This window comes from Amblyraja radiata, chromosome 31 (assembly GCF_010909765.2).
Source record: "Amblyraja radiata isolate CabotCenter1 chromosome 31, sAmbRad1.1.pri, whole genome shotgun sequence".
Classification (NCBI taxonomy): Eukaryota; Metazoa; Chordata; class Chondrichthyes; order Rajiformes; family Rajidae; genus Amblyraja; species Amblyraja radiata.
This window is the reverse complement of record NC_045986.1, coordinates 29,240,123-29,256,189: the sequence shown is the minus strand read 5'-3', so window position 1 is coordinate 29,256,189 and position 16,067 is coordinate 29,240,123. Positions and strand designations below refer to the sequence as shown.

General features: G+C 50.9%; 1 protein-coding gene across 4 annotated transcripts in view; it reads right to left on the bottom strand.

Annotated features, from left to right (window-relative positions):
• Positions 1 to 3,089: 3,089 nt before the first annotated feature.
• The window catches only part of crocc (ciliary rootlet coiled-coil, rootletin), a 67,664-nt gene continuing 54,686 nt past the window's right edge, over positions 3,090 to 16,067 (bottom strand). For all 4 annotated transcript variants that reach the window (XM_033048387.1, XM_033048385.1, XM_033048386.1 and 1 more), the window contains exons 32-36: positions 13,315 to 13,464; positions 12,277 to 12,477; positions 9,180 to 9,311; positions 4,384 to 4,563; positions 3,090 to 3,360 (exon numbers count right to left, since the gene is read on the bottom strand). In XM_033048387.1, the coding sequence (XP_032904278.1) occupies positions 3,277 to 3,360; positions 4,384 to 4,563; positions 9,180 to 9,311; positions 12,277 to 12,477; positions 13,315 to 13,464 (747 nt within the window). In that variant the 3' untranslated portion in view covers positions 3,090 to 3,276. The remainder of the gene's footprint in view (positions 3,361 to 4,383; positions 4,564 to 9,179; positions 9,312 to 12,276; positions 12,478 to 13,314; positions 13,465 to 16,067) is intronic.

The following is a 16,067-nucleotide window of genomic DNA, read 5'->3' as shown; positions in this document are numbered from 1 at the left end:
ACCTCGGAAAATGGCCCAGTTTAATAATCAACTGCAGCATTTGGGAATACTGAAATTAGAGACATCTGCTTGTTCAGGACTCCTCGGTATAAAAGTTCTTGAAGTACTTTTGGGAAGAGGTGCCACAGTGTGTGTAGCTGAATGAGATATTTCTGTGTAATCTGATTCATATAACTGGTATATTCCGTTTTGTACAAAAATAAAAATCACTTAAACACGAGCTGATGGAATCTGGTTCGTTGCTTCTCCTTCAAAAGTTCGTATGTGACAGGAGCAGAATCAGGCCATTCGGCCCATCGAGTCTACTCCACCATTCAATCATGCCTGGCCTATCTCTCCCTCCTAACCCCATTCTCCTGCCTTCTCCCCATAACCCCCGACACCTGTACTAATCAAGAATCTATCTATCTCTGCCTTAAATATATCCATTGACTTGGCCTCCATAACCTTCTGTGGCAGTGAATTCCACACTCACCACCCTCTGATTAAAAATATTCCTCCTCATCTCCTTCCTAAAGGAATGTCACTTAATTCTGAGGCTGTGGCCCCCTGGTCCTAGACTCTCCCACTAGTGGAAACACCCTCCCCACATCCACTCTATCCAATTGAGTGTTGAATCTTCATTGCAACATGGAAGCATGGCGTACGATTCCCTGAGCCACGGAGCGATCAGCAACAATAACTCAATGCCACACAAAAACACTCTTGACGCAAACAGAAGGGTTAATTTTGGTGGTGGTTTATTTGTAAGATTTAGGCACCACCTAATATCACAAGTCACCTGTTGTAACGAGTGTAACCCAACATCTGTCCGATCCACTTCTTCTCAGTGTGGTATAAAACATCTGAGTAAAAAAATAACTGAGTAACACTGAACAGGTGAGATACAGTCGGTGGATGCAAGGGACAAGACAGCGAGCGGGTCATGTTATAACACATCTACAAAAAGAAAACAGCCACTCAGCACACGTGGAATCAACACAAACACACCACAGGGTTCGGGTTTAACCAACACAGGGTCAGAACAGAATGTTCCCTTCGTTAGACATACAGCAAGGAAACAGGCCCTTCGGCCCACCGAGTCCACGCCGACCAGCGATCCCCGCACACTAACACTCTCCTACACACGCTAGGGACAGTTTTACATTTATACCAAGCCAATTAACCTACAAACCCGCACGTCTTTGTGGAGTGTGGGAGGAAACCGGAGCACCCGGAGAAAACCCACGTGGTCACGGGGAGAACGTGCAAACTCCGCACAGACAGCGCCCGTGGTCAGGATTGAACCCGAGTGGCTGGCGCCGTAAGGCAGCAACTCTACCGCACTTTATTAAAAAAATGAATGCCAATAATTGCAGGTCTACGTCTGGGCTGGAAAACATCAGAAATTACTAGAAAATGGAAACATTGCTAAAACCGTAGCAAAACCAGAGATTTTGAGGGCAATTTGCATTGATTTCTTCTTTAAATCACAAGAAAAAGATAATTTGTAAGTATACATTTTTGAAAAAGTCATAATTCAACTAAATCGTAGTGGTCCAATTTAGTTCAAAGATACAGCACGGAAACAGGCCCTTCGGCCCATCGAGTCCACACCGACCAGCGATCCCCGCACACTAGTACTATCCTACACACACTAGGGACAATTCACAATGTTACCGAGCCAACTGACCGACAAACCTGCACGTCTTTGGAGTGTGGGAGGAAACAGGAGCACCCGGAGAAAACCCACACAGATCATGGGGAGAACGTACAAACTCCGTACCGACAGCCCCCGAGGTCAGGATGGAACCCGGGTCCCTGGCGCTGTGAGGCAGCAACTCTACCGCTGCGCCACCCTATTTGACAGGACTATGAGGAATGGTTCTGGACTGAATAAGCTTCGATGCAGAGTTCCACTTCCCCAAATACTAACGGCAGAAAGATACAGTAATATCAAAACAAAGACGTTAGATTTGAACACACACCAATCATTTCACAATCGCAGTCGTGTCAATGAACAGAATTTGCCATCTTTACCTTCTTCAAACTATTAGAGTTTTTGTCAACTGATGGTTATTACAATACTTTAGAATAATTTTCTATTGATCACATCGAGAAAATACATCCTTGATATTTGTAACATAAATGTATTGCGGATGGTGAATGTATTAAATTAAACTTATCTTCTGCCCCAAGTTAATACATAATTTGTACTCAATCACATGGAACACTTATCTATTGGTCTGAACACAAGCACCTTGTGCATAATCTTTGGCCTCTGGTGGTAGTCTCCATGTGCCGTCAAGAATAATGCACCTTTCAATGAAATACTGTGTCACACAGCCCACACTGGCACCAGATTCAATTCAATCATATAGGATGTCTGCGTTTAGGGCAGTGATAAACATTATCCACCTGTATTCCTGGTGCTATCAACCAGCTTTGCATTTTACGAGAAAAAAGAGACACATGGCGCTGGAGTAACTCAGCTGCTCGGGCATGGATAGGTGATGTATCGGGTCGGGACCCTTATTCACATCGATTAGAGTGATACAGGGTGAAAACAGGTCCTTCGGCCCAACTTGCCCACACTGGCCACTAGTCCCACCTGCCCACGTTTGGCCCATATCCCTCCAAACCTGCCCTATCCATGTAGCCGTGTTGAGACCCTTCTTCGGACATCGAAGAAGACCCTTCCTGAGACGTTATTCAGAGTGTGAAGAAGGATCTTGAGCGGGTGCACCTGTGGTTCTGGTTTGAGTGGGAGGTTGGGACAGTTGAGGAGGGGGGGGGGGGGGATGTTCTGACTCTGTTCCCTACTGGGGGTCTGCTTTCTCCTGGTTCCAAAATTCTTATGGGGTTGGACAGGCTAGATGCAGGAAGATTGTTCCCGATGTTGGGGAAGTCCAGAACAAGGGGTCACAGTTTAAGGATAAGGGGGAAGTCTTTTAGGACCGAGATGAGAACAAAAACATTTCACACAGAGAGTGGTGAATCTGTGGAATTCTCTGCCACAGAAAGTAGTTGAGGCCAGTTCATTGGCTATATTTAAGAGGGAGTTAGATGTGGCCCTTGTGGCTAAAGGGATCAGGGGATATGGAGAGAGGGCAGGTACAGGATACTGAGTTGGATGATCAGCCATGATCATATTGAATGGTGGTGCAGGCTCGAAGGGCCGAATGGCCTACTCCTGCACCTATTTTCTATGTTTCTACGGTGATTGCTGGTGGGAGAACAAGAGAGTGCGGGACGAGACCCTGCCGTATCGCTGCGCTGCGCTGTCCCGGACTGGAGTCAGTTCCCGGAGACGATGGAGTGGGAATACTGCGGCTGCCGTCTGCGAAGTTCTTGCTGTAGTTGGTCCTTCAGCGTCGACACCTGCGGCACAGGGGAGGACGGGCACGGATTAATGGCGGGCAACGTGGGAATAGCGGGCCGGCGTGGTGGGGCGGCCGGTAGAGATGCCGCCTCACGGCGCCGCAGACCCGGGTTCCCCCGTGGGAGAACGTAAAACTCCATACAGACATCGCCCGTAGTCAGGATCGTGCATTTTTTCCCCGGGTGCTCCGGTTTCCTCCCCCGCTCCAAAGACATGCAGGTTTGTAATTTAATTTTCTTCTGTAAACTGAAAAAAAATTCCCGAGTGTGTGTAGGATAGTATTAGTGTGTGGGGGTCGCTGGATGGAGTGGGCCGAAGGGCCTGTTTCCATTTTTAAAGCTGTATCTTTAAAGTGTAAAGACTAACAGACACACGGATGTATTGCTGAGGTTTTATAAGGAGCTGGTCAGGCTGCACTTGGAGTATTGTGAGCAGTTTTACTGGGCCCCGTATCTGAGGAAGGATGTGCTGGATCTGCAGAGGGTCCAGAGGAGGTTTACGAGAATGATCCCAGGAATGAGTAGGTTAACCTATGATGAGTGTTTGACAGCACTGGGCCTATACTCGCTGGAGTTTAGAAGAATGAGGGGGGGGACCTCATTGAAACGTACCGAATAGTGAAAGGCCTGGATGTGGAGAGGATGTTTCCTCTAGTGGGGGAGTCTAGGACCAGAGGGCACAGCCTCAGAATAAAAGGACGTACCTTTAGGAAGGAGATGAGGAGGAATTCCTTTAGGCAGAGGGCGGTGAATCTGTGGAATTCTTTGCCACAGACAGCAGTGGAGGCCACAAGTCAGTGGATATATTTAAGGCAGAGATGGATAGATTCTTGATTAGTGCGGGTGTCAGGGGTTATGGGGAGAGGCAGGAGAATGGGGTTGGGAGGGAGAGATAGATCAGCCATGATTGAATGGCGGAGTAGACTTGATGGGCCGAAAGGCCTAATTCTGTTCCTAGACGTATGAAGAGGGATGACTTTCTCTGTGCGTTTCCAGGCGGTGTTGAGTTGTCGAGTTGAGTACCTGCTCCTCGAGTCCTTTAACCCGCTGACGATGTGCGCGCTCGCGGGCCTCCAGGGTCCTCTCGGTCACGACCTGCGCCGCTCGCAGACGGTCCGTCTCCTTCTGCAGCTCCTGGCGGTGCCTGGCGGCCGCCTCGACCAGTCCGTGCGAGTGTGAATGCTCCACGTCGGAGAGCTGGGCCTGAGGGGGGAGGGGGAGGGGGGGGGGTGGGGGTAAAGGCAAGTTGGACAGGCAAGACAACCCAACCTGGAGACACAAGCAACCGCAGGCGCTGGGAACCCCCAGCAAAGCACAAAGTGCTGGAGGAACTCAGCGGGTCGGGCAGCATCTGTGGAGGGAATGGACAGGCGGCGTTTCGGGTCGGGACCCTCCCCTCAGACTGATTGTAGCGGGTTGGGGCAGGATTTTTAGTACCCCTTCACACCGATTTCTCCCGCTTAGCGTACAGTGGGCTAATCGATGTTCCCCTCTCAACCCCATTTTCCTGCCCTTTTGTCTAGTTTGGAGATACAGCGACTAAACGGGCCCTTCGGCCCACCGAATCCACGCCGAACAGTGATCACACCTGCACACTAGCCCTATCAATAGACAATAGGTGCAGGAGTAGGCCATTTGGCCCTTCGAGCCATTCAATGTGATCATGGTTGATCATCCCCAATCAGCACCCTGTTCCTGCCTTCTCCCCATATCCCCTGACTCCGCTATTTTTAAGAGCCCTATCTAGCTCTCTCTTGAAAGCATCCGGAGAACCTACCTCCACCGCTATCCTTCACACTAGGGACAATTTACAATCTTTATCGAAGCCAATCAACTTACACGCCTGTACTGGACGTCTCCGGCACGTGGGAGGAAACCAGAGCACCTGGAGGAGACCCACACAGTCACAGGGAGAACGAACAAACTCCACACACACACAGGCAGCACCTGTGGCCAGGATCGAACCCGGGTCTCTGGCGCTGAGAGGCAGCAACTCTACCATCTACCCCCCTACAGTAACGCCCCTTTATTTAAAAACAAAAGCCTTTCCTCATCCCCCGGTGAAAAGCAAAACATCTTGAAATAAAAATTCAGAAACTGTTGGAACGGTTCAGTGGTTCAGGCCGTGACTGGGGCTAGCGGGATAGTGACTCTGGTTAAGAGTTAAAGGGAGTCATAAATACTGGAGGAACTCAGCGGGTGAGGCAGCGTCTATGGAGAGAAGGAATAGGCGACGTTTCGGGTCGAGACCCTTCTTCAGACTGATGTCGGGGGGGTGCCCTGCTATGTAATACGGGTGCCCCCCCCCCCCCCGACATCAGTCTGAAGAAGGGTCTCGACCCGAAACGTCGCCTATTCCTTCTCTCCATAGACGCTGCCTCACCCGCTGAGTTCCTCCAGCATTTTTGTCTACCTTCCTTTTCCCCCCGCACCTGCAGTTCTTTCTTAAACAGGTTCAGAGTTAGCTGTTTCTCCCTCTGCAGATGCTGTCTGACTTGCTGAGGTTCTCAGATGTTATTAGTAGTGGACAAGTTATAAATGGCACAAGATGAACTAACAACTCAGGAGCTACAAGCAAAGCCACGTGCTAGTGAAGCTGGGTGCGAGGACATCTAGTGCGAGTGGAAGATTGGGCACTAGTGGGAGTTTGGGGACGAGCAGATTGCAATGTTACCCGCGACTCTGAATGCAACGAGTACTGGCCCGTATTTACATAGCAGGGTCTTGGGGCTACTTCTACTGTCATGCCATCAGTTCCAATAAGCTTGGAGATCACTGGCCAAAAGCCAACCGAACTCAGAGCAGAACATCTCCCCTCCTTTTCCATTTATCCCTGGACTTCTTCAGTTTAGTTTAGTTTGGAGGTGCAGCACGGAAACAGGCCCTTCGGCCCACCGAGTCCGTGCCGCCCAGCGATCACCTCATGCGATCACCTCATGTCTCTGGTGTGTGTTCCCACACACACACCAGAGACAATTTACAATTTTTACCGATGCCAATTTACCTACAAACCTGCACGTCTTTGGGATATGGTCGGAAACCGGAGCATCCGGAATAAAAAGTTACCCCTCAGGTTCCTATTAAATCTTTCCTCCCGCACCTCAGACCTATGTCTTCTGATTCTTGATACCCCTATTCTGGACAGGAGACTGTGTCTACCTGATCTAATCCTCTCATGATATTGTACATCTTTATAAGATCTATAAGGATCGTTGTAAGATACAGCATGGAAACAGGCTGTTAGGCCCACCTAGTCCGCGCTGATCATCGATCACCTGTTCACACTAGTTCTAAGACCCTCTTTCGTTTAGTTAAGTTTAGAGATACAGCGCGAAAACAGGCCCTTCGGCCCACCAAGTCCGCGCCGACCAATAATTCCAGAACACTAACACTATCCTACACACACCAGGGACAAATTACAATTTTTACCAAAGCCAATTACGTCTTTACCAAAACCTGTACGTCTTTGGAGTGTGGGAGGAAACCGGAGCACCCGGAGAAAATCCACACGGTCACGGGGAGAACGTGCAAACTCCGCACTGACAGCATTCATAGTCAGGATTGAACCCGGGTCTCCGGCGCTGTGAGGCAGCAACTCTGCTGCTGTGACTAGAGCTGTAGGGTCTCCCAGCTCCTCTCACCAAGGGCTGGGCTGTTGGGGAGCAGTGGGGCTACACTCACTAACTGATGATAGACACACACACACACGCGCGCGCACAGAGTGCTGGAGGAACTCAGCGGGTCAGGCAGCATCTCTGGAACGGGTGGACGTTTCGGGTGGTCAACTGCTGGCATGACAGGGTCTTCGGTGGAGAGGGAAGGCCGGGGTGAAGCCTCTATTGCTCAATACTACAGCTGGACTCACCAGAGACCGCAATATCTTCCACCTAATAATCTGCAAATCCAGCTTCAGAGACAGCGGTGTGAGCAGGAAGAGGAAAGACTTACCATTTCAGCATGGTTTTTGCAGTAAATTCCTGTTCAGCATTGGCCTAGCAGACCATCATTCACCAATGGCTCATCACAATAGATTGATTGAAAGAGTCACAGTCACACAGCGCGGAAACAGGCCCTTCGGCCCAACGTACCCACGCCAACCAACATGCCCCCATCTGCACTAAGGTCATGAGTGATAGGGGCAGAATTAGGCCATTCTCTAGATAGAAAGGGGAGGGGATCAGAGGGCATGGAGAGAAGGCAGGTACGGGATACTGAGTTGGATGATCAGCCATGATCATATTGAATGGCGGTGCAGGCTCGAAGGGCCGAATGGCCTACTCCTGCACCTAATTTCTATGTGTCTATGTTTCTATGAAACATAGAGAATAGGTGCAGGATTAGGCCATTCGGCCCTTCGAGCCAGCACTGCCATTCAATGTGATCATGGCTGATCATCCCCAATCAGTACCCCGTTCCTGCCTTCTCCCCATATCCCCTGACTCCGCTATCTTTAAGAGCTCTATCTATCTCTCTCTTGAAAGTATCCAGAGAACCGACCTCCACTGCCCTCTGAGGCAGAGAATTCCACAGACTCACCACTCTCTGGTGTCTGGAAGCTGCAGGCTGCCGTTAGTTACTCTATCAGTTACGGTGCTGGAGGATTGAGGTTACATTTCACACTGTAGCCGAGCCAGGTACAATGGCAGAGACGGGACTGACTCCCACATCTGGATGAAATAATTGCTGGAGCATGCATTCCCCACTTGGCAGCAACCCCACTGCATTCTCCGGAGACTGCCGGATCCAGACACAACTTCCTCCGAGGCTCAAGCGGCTGAACCTTCACCTCCTCAGTACCCACGGAAACACAGAACCACCTTCTTCTGACTTTTACCCCAAGCCGCCCCTTCATCGCGAGCCTCGCATTGCCGTGTGGAAATCCGAAACCCCTGCCTGCCCTCCCAGCCCAGGGAGCTTGCTCCTCCATTAAGCTGCTCGTTAGAGCTGAGTGCTTGTGTAAACGCGATAGTGCAGGGACAGCGTCCTCTGGGTTAGCGAGCCGAGAGTCAGACAGACTTCTGCCCTCCTGCCACTGTTAGAGGTGATTCCCTCTGGTGAATGGCCACTGGGAGTGTGGTTCATGAGCAGCATTAGTTTAAGTTTAGTTATAGAAACATAAAAAATAGGCGCGGGAGTAGGCCATTCGGCCCTTCGAGCCAGCACTGCCATTCAATATGATCACGGCTGATCCAAAATCAGTACCCCGTTCCTGCTTTTTCCCCATACCCCTTGATTCCGTTAGCCCTAAGTGCTAAATCTAACTCTCTAATATGTTCTAATTTAGTTGTAGTTTAGTTATAGTTCATAGTTTAATTTTAATTTAGTTATAGTTTAATTTTAGTTTACTTTCGAGGTACTAGATAGTATATAGACAATAGACAATAGGTGCAGGAGTAGGCCACTCGGCCCTACGAGCCAGCATTCACTGTGATCATGGCTGATCATCCACACTCAGTACCCCGTTCCTGCCTTCTCCCCACATCCCTTGACTCCGCTATCTTTAAGGCCCTTCAGACCTCCAGCAACCACTCCGTACACCAGTTCTATCCTACACACACGAGGAACAATTTACAGTTCACCAAAGCCAATTAGCCTACAAACCTGCACGTCTTTGGAGTGTGGGAGGAAACCGGAGCGCCCGGAGAAAGCCCACGCAGGTCACGGGGAGAACGTGCAAACTCCGTACAGACAGCGCCCGTGGTCAGGATCGAATCGCTGGCGCTGCGAGGCAGCAACTCTACCGCTGCGCCACCACACCATGCCACTTCCTGGCACGTGTGTATCGACTAGTGACGAGCTTCTGCCAGGGTTTTACTCACCTGCAGCTGCTGGGTTTGTCTCTGGGCTTCCACCAGCTCCTGCTCCACGGTGGTGAGGGAGCGGTCGAGGCGACCTTTCTCCGCGGACACGCGCATGGTGTCCTCCTCCGAGCGCAGTCTCTCCCGCTCCACCTGCAACCAGTCAGAGGGGAGTGGGGAACGAATCCTCAATCAGGATCGCATTATAATCATTGGAAAATCTAGTGTCTTAACGATAATTTGGTGGTTTTGTACCATGGCGATGGGTGTGTCACCAAGGGTTTGTAAGTATTATTCCGTATCGTAATCAAATTAATTATTTTTGATTAAAAAATTTAAAATAACATCAGTGAGAGGGTAGGAGGGTGAGGGGAATTAAATCATGAGGGGCGCAGATAAGCCGAATAGCCACGATATTTTACAGTTTAGTTTATTGTCTCTTGACCAATGCTTGAGCAATTCTTTCATCCAGATGTGGGAGTCAGTCCTGTCTATGCCGTTGTAACTGGCTACAGTGAAAAGCTTTAATCCCGTGCTAACCAGTCAGCGGAAAAACAATACATGATTACAATCCTGCCAATTACAGTGTACAGGTACATGATAAGGGAATAACGTTCAGTGCAAGGTAAAGCCAGCAAAGTCCGATCAAGGATAGACCGAGGGTCACCAATGAGGTAGATACTAGTTCAGGACCGCTCACTGGTTGTGGTAGGATGGTTCACTTGCCAGAAAGTTTATTATTTAAGGAGGAACTGCAGATGCTGGAAAATTGAAGGTAGACAAAAATGTTGGAGAAACTCAGCAGGTGAGGCAGCATCTATGGAGCGAAGGAAATAGGCAACGTTTCGGGTCGAGAACCTTCTTCTTATTGTCACTTGTGTCAATTTTTACCGAAGCCAATTAACCTACAAACCTGCACGTCTTTGTGGGAGGAAACCGGAGCACCCGGAGAAAACCCACGCAGGTTACGTGGAGAAGGTACAGACAGCACCCGTAGTCAGGATCGAACCCGGGTCTCTAGCGCTGTGAGGCAGCAACTCTACCGCTGCGCCACCGTGCTGCTCCGATGTGTTGTACTATCTGGTACAATCGGACAGCACGCAAAACAAAACCTCTCACTGTACTCCTGTAGATGTGATAATAATAAACCTAAAAATGAGATCCCCTAGCATGCTGGACAAACAAAACATTTCTGCTGGGGTAAACGCTGTACGATGTTGGGGCCACTAGTGTGTGGGGGCGTTGCTGGCCCACACTGTGTGCTGTTAGTTGCTGGTTGGGGCTCGCTGCCAGCCTCGAGTCGCTGCCCTTGGTCCATGACTCACTCCAGGCACTCTTGGCTCTCTCTCCGCGCAACGCTGAGAGAGCTACAGGCTGCCAGAGCCCTTGGAGAGGAAGAAAGGCAGAGACTATTTTCTAAATTGGGAGAGAATCCAGACATCGGAGGTGCAAAGGGACTCGGGAGCTGGTGCAGGATTCCCAAAAAGTTAACTTGCATGTCGAATCGGTAGTCGGGAAGGCAACTGTAATGATAGCAGTTATTTCAAGAGGGCTAGAGTACAAAAAGAAGGGATAGAGAATAGGTGCAGGAGTAGGCCATTCGGCCCTTCGCCGCCATTCAATGTGATCATGGCTGATCATCCATGTTGAGCTGTAATGTAATGTTGAGATGTAATGCTGAGGCTCTATAAGGCGCTGGTCAGGCCGCATTTAGAATATTGTGGGTTGTTTTGGGCACCATATCTGAGGAAGGATGTGCTGGGTCTGGAGAGGGTCCAGAGGAGGTTTACAAGAAAGATCCCAATATTGAGTGAGTAAACTCATGATGAGCGTTTGACGACACTGGGCCTGTACTCGCTGGAGTTTAGAAGGATGAAGGGTCGACCTTATTGAAACTTACCGAAAAGTGAAAGGCTTGGATAGAGTGGATGAGGAGAGGATGTTTCCACCAGTGGGAGAGTCTAGGACTAGAGGCCGTAGCCTCAGAATTAAAGGACGTTCCTTTAGGAAGGAGATGAGGACGAATTTCGTTCGTCAGAGGGTGGTGAATCTGTGGAATTCTTTGCCCCAGTAGGCTGTGGAGGCCAAGTCGGTGGATATTATTAAGGCAGAGAGAGATAGATTCTTGATTAGTACGGGTGTCAGGGGTTATGGGGAGAAGGCAGGAGAATGGGGTTGAGAGGGAGAGATAGATCGGCCACAGGTGCTGTCTGTACGGAGTTTGCACGTTCTCCCAGTGACCTGGTGTGTTTTCTCGAGGTGCTCCGGTTTCCTCCCACACTCCAAACATGTGCAGGTTGATTGGCTTCTGGTAATTGTAAATTGTCTCTAGTGTGTTTGATAGTGCTAGTGTGTGTAGGATCGTGTTAATCTGCACATTAACACTATCCTACACACACTAGGGACAATTTTTTCATTTACCAAAGCCAATTGACCTGCAAACCTGTACATTTTTGGAGTGTGGGAGGAAACCGAAGATCTCGGAGAAAACCCACGCAGGTCACGGGGAGAACGTACAAACCCAGTACAGACAGCACCCGTAGTGGGGATCGAACGCGGGTCTCCGGCGCTGCATTCGCTGTAAGGCAGCAACCGCTGCGCCACCGTGACTGCCTCTATAGACTGTGATATAGAGAGATATAGAACAACTGAATGAAAGATATGCAAAGCGTACGATGATCGAGGCTGCCTGAGCTGGCGAGTTACTCCTGCATTTTGTGTCTGTTTTTCACGCTTAGATCGAGGCTGAGTTTGTCAGGGTGCTTCACCCCTCTCACCCTGGCCACAAACTCTTTGAATCACTTCCCTCTGGAAGGCGACTCCGGGCTGTCAAAGCTGCCACAGCCAGACATAAAAACAGTTTTTATCCACGAGTAGTTGCTCTACTCAACATCCAAAAATCTGTAGCCTCCCTTTGATCTGGTATTTTGTTGGTTCACATGCTTGATCAATGGTGTTTTATCATTAATGTTTTATTATTATTAATGTTCAGTGTTTTATGAGTCATTCCTAACTGTCACTGTGTGTCATGTTGTTACTTGTGGGCGGAGCACCAAGGCAAATTCCTTGTATGTGAATACTTACTTACTTACTTCAGGCTGAGGTGATGGACACTCACCTTATCCAGGGTCTTCTTCAGGGCAGTCTTGTCCTTCTCCAGACGGACGGCCGCCCGCTCCAGCTCGCGCTTCTCGTTCTCCAGCTGTGCGATGGCGCGCTGCAGCACCCCCAGCCGCTCCTGCAGCAGCTGCTTGTCCTCCTGCAGCTTCTGCACGCTCCGCAGCGCCGCCTCGTCACCTTCCTGCTGCTGCTGCAGCACCTGGCCAGCGCAACGCGGAGAACCACGTTAGACGGCAGAGATACCGCGCGGACACAGGCCCCGCGGCGACCCCCGCACACTCGCACTCTCCTACGCACAAGATTTACAATTACACCAAAGCCAATTAACCAACAAACCTGTACGTCTTTGGAGTGTGGGAGGAAACCGGAGCGCCCGGAGAAAACCCACGCAGGTCACGGGGAGAACGTGCAAACTCCGCACTGACAGCATCCGTGGCCAGGGTCGAACCCGGGTCTCTGGCGCCGTGAGGCAGCAACTCTACCGCTGCGCCACCGTGCCGCGAAAACCATATGTGTCCCAAACCTTTGTCTATTCACTGCAAGGAGCGAGAGCGATCCCTGCACACCCATGCTGCATTGGATGCACAGGTGGGATGCACAGGTGGGATGCACAAACCCTCCCCTCGGTGAAACACACCAACAGTTGCAATGCTGCATTGGCTTATCTTACTCCCCCGGTGGCATGAACAAACATTGCATCTATCGCCGCGCAAGATACAGATCACTCCACGGGGCAGTGTGGACCAAACTACAGACTGCATCGAATCCAAGCTGGGATGGTAGTGGGAGCAGTGGTGGGACAATGCCCATCCACTATCCCCACCCCCTTTGCCTACCCACACTGACCACCCACCTAGTCCCCATCCACACCCACCCCACCCACACCCACCCCACCCACACCCACCCCACCCACACCCTCACAACCCACCCCACCCACACCCTCCCCACCCACACCCTCCCCACCCACATTCTCCCCACCCAGCAGTCGGGGGGGAGGGGGGGGGGCAACAAGGTGGGCCGGGCGGTTGGTCCTCACCTCCTGGTGCCTGCGTAGTTGGCTCTCCAGCTCCGCCCGCTGCAGCTCGCTGTCCTGCTGCTCCCTCTGCAGGCTCTGCAGTCTGTCCGTCAGCGCGCTGTTCTGCTTCTTTGTCTCAGCGACGGCCTGGCGCGCAACTTCCAGCCGCTCCTGCAACACGGCAGCGGCAACCGTCAGTCAAGCCACCCCGGCACGGGAATACACATTGAAACAGGAAATAGGTGCAGGAGCCGGCCATTCGGGCCAGCACCGCCATTCAATATGATCATGGCTGATCATCCCCAATCAGTACCCCGTTCCTGCCTTCTCCCCATATCCCTGACTCCAGGGATAGAACTCCAGTTTCTTCCCACACTCCAAAGACTTATTGTAAATTTGTGTGTGTGTGTGTGTGTGTGTGTGTGTGTGTGTGTGTGTGTGTGTGTGTGTGTGTGTGTGTGTGTGTGTGTGTGTGTGTGTGTGTGTGTGTGTGTGTGTGTGTGTGTGTGTGTGTATAGGATAGTGTTAGCATGCGAGGATTGCTGGTCGGCACAGGAACGGTGGGTCGAAGGGCCTGTTTCTGCACTGTCTTTCTAAACTAAACTATTGTATGTAGACAGAAATGTTGGAGGAACTCAGTGGGTGAGGCCGCATCTATGTAGAGAAGGAATAGGTGACATTTCGGGTCGAGACCCAAAGGGTCGCCTTTTCCTTCTCTCCATAGATGCGGCCTCACCTGCTGAGTTCCTCCAGCGTTTTTGTCCACCTTTGATTTTTCCCGCATCTGCAGTTCTTTCTTAAACGATTGTATGGGCGATTGTTGGTCGGCGTGGACTCCGTGGGCCGAAGGACCTGATTCCGCGCTGCAGCTCAAAAACTAAAAACTAACTGTGGATGAAGCTGTGGTGGTGGTGGGGGAGAGCTGTGACCCTGAGCAGTTAACAGTGAGTGCAAGACATTCACTGACGGCTCGGAGTTTGGTCCTGGTTGCCGACTGCTGCCTTGATGCTAAAGGGACTTGATGTTTTTTTGGCAGGGCGGTGGCGGTTTTGAGTGACTGCCAGAGGAGGTCAGTACTCCGGGCATTGGTGCCAGGGAATGCCGTCAGAGCGCTAGCCAGACAGCACTGGCACAGTGCCACACACTGGGGCCAGCTTTGGAAAGAGGTCGGCTGTGCAGCGAGCTCGCTTCGACACAGGCTCGGCTCATTAAGGTGAAGGGGGGGGGGGGAAAGAACGCTACCTGTGGGGTGGTGGGTGTAAGGAACGAGCTGCCAGAGGAGGTAGTTGAGGCAGGGACTATCGCAACGTTTAAGAAACATGGATCGGGCAGATTTAGAGGGATATGGGCCAAACACAGGAAGGTGGGACTAATGTAGATGGGACGTGTGGGAGGAAACCAGCGCACCCGGAGAAAAGCCACGTGGTCACAGGGAGAACATGCGCGCACACACACACACACACACACACACACACACACACACACACACACACACACACACACTTGTGCACATGCTTGCATGGCACATGTTGCACGCGTGCACACTTACGCACACATCTGCACACACACATGCACGTGCACGCACTTGCACCCACGGACTTGCACACACATGGACTTGCACACACATGGACTTGCACACACATCTGCATGCACACACCTGCAGGCGAAACGCATGCACTTACACACACACACACACAGACTTGCACAAACACTTGCAAGCACACACCTACACACACACAGACTTGCACACACACTTGCAGGCACACACCTACACACACGCATGCACGCACACCCGCACACACGTCTGTCTGTAGCGTCAGGAGGGAGGGCCTGATCAGCGTGCGAGCCAGTCAGAGTGACTGAGTGGCCCGGTGACCCACCACAGCCGAGGCCCGGTGCCGAGGCCTGGCGCTGCTGTGTCTGGCCTGTCCATCACCACACCGTGCCAGGGGCATGGAAACTTGGCCAACGGCCGGCTCACACTTATTGTAAATTAATCTCAACTATTCGGAAGAAAGTCAGAGGAGAATGAGCAGACTGAAATGGAATTTGCTTCATGGCAACCGGCCAATCCAGCTCCTTCAATCTTAATCTCACTCCACTTGAGATGCATTTATGTTGCAGCTTCTTGGCCACAGCATGGCGATGATGGGCCAAATGGCCATCTTCTGCCCTATTAATTTTTACGATCCTATGATCCCACTGCATACACTGTAGTGAGTAACACCATTTTACCAGCAGCCAGTCTGGATTAGAGCACGTTTCATAAATTCATAATTATAGGCCTATTTCTGCCCCTACCACATGTAATACTCATGACACTCGTACAATAGTTCTACCACACATTACGGATCAGTCAGAGCAGGTAGATTTAAGGGCAAGTTCCAGCTTACTGTTGTATTAAAGAAGCTGTGGAAACATGTATTTTCACACGTTCATGTCAGAGGAGCAGAATTAGGCCATTCGGCCCATCAAGTCTACTCCGCCATTCAATCATGGCTGATCTTTTTTAAGAAGGAACTGCAGATGCTGGAAAATCGAAGGTAGACAAAAGTGCTGGAGAAACTCAGTGGGTGCAGCAGCATCTAAGGAGCGAAGGAGATAGGCAGCGTTTCGGGCCGAAACCCGGAAGGCTCTTCGGCCTAACTTGCCCACACCGGCCAACATGTCCCAGCTACACTAGTCCCACATGCCCGCGTTTGATCCATATCCCTCCATATCCCCATTCACGTACCTGTCTAACAGTTTCTTAAACGATGGGATAGTCCTAGGCT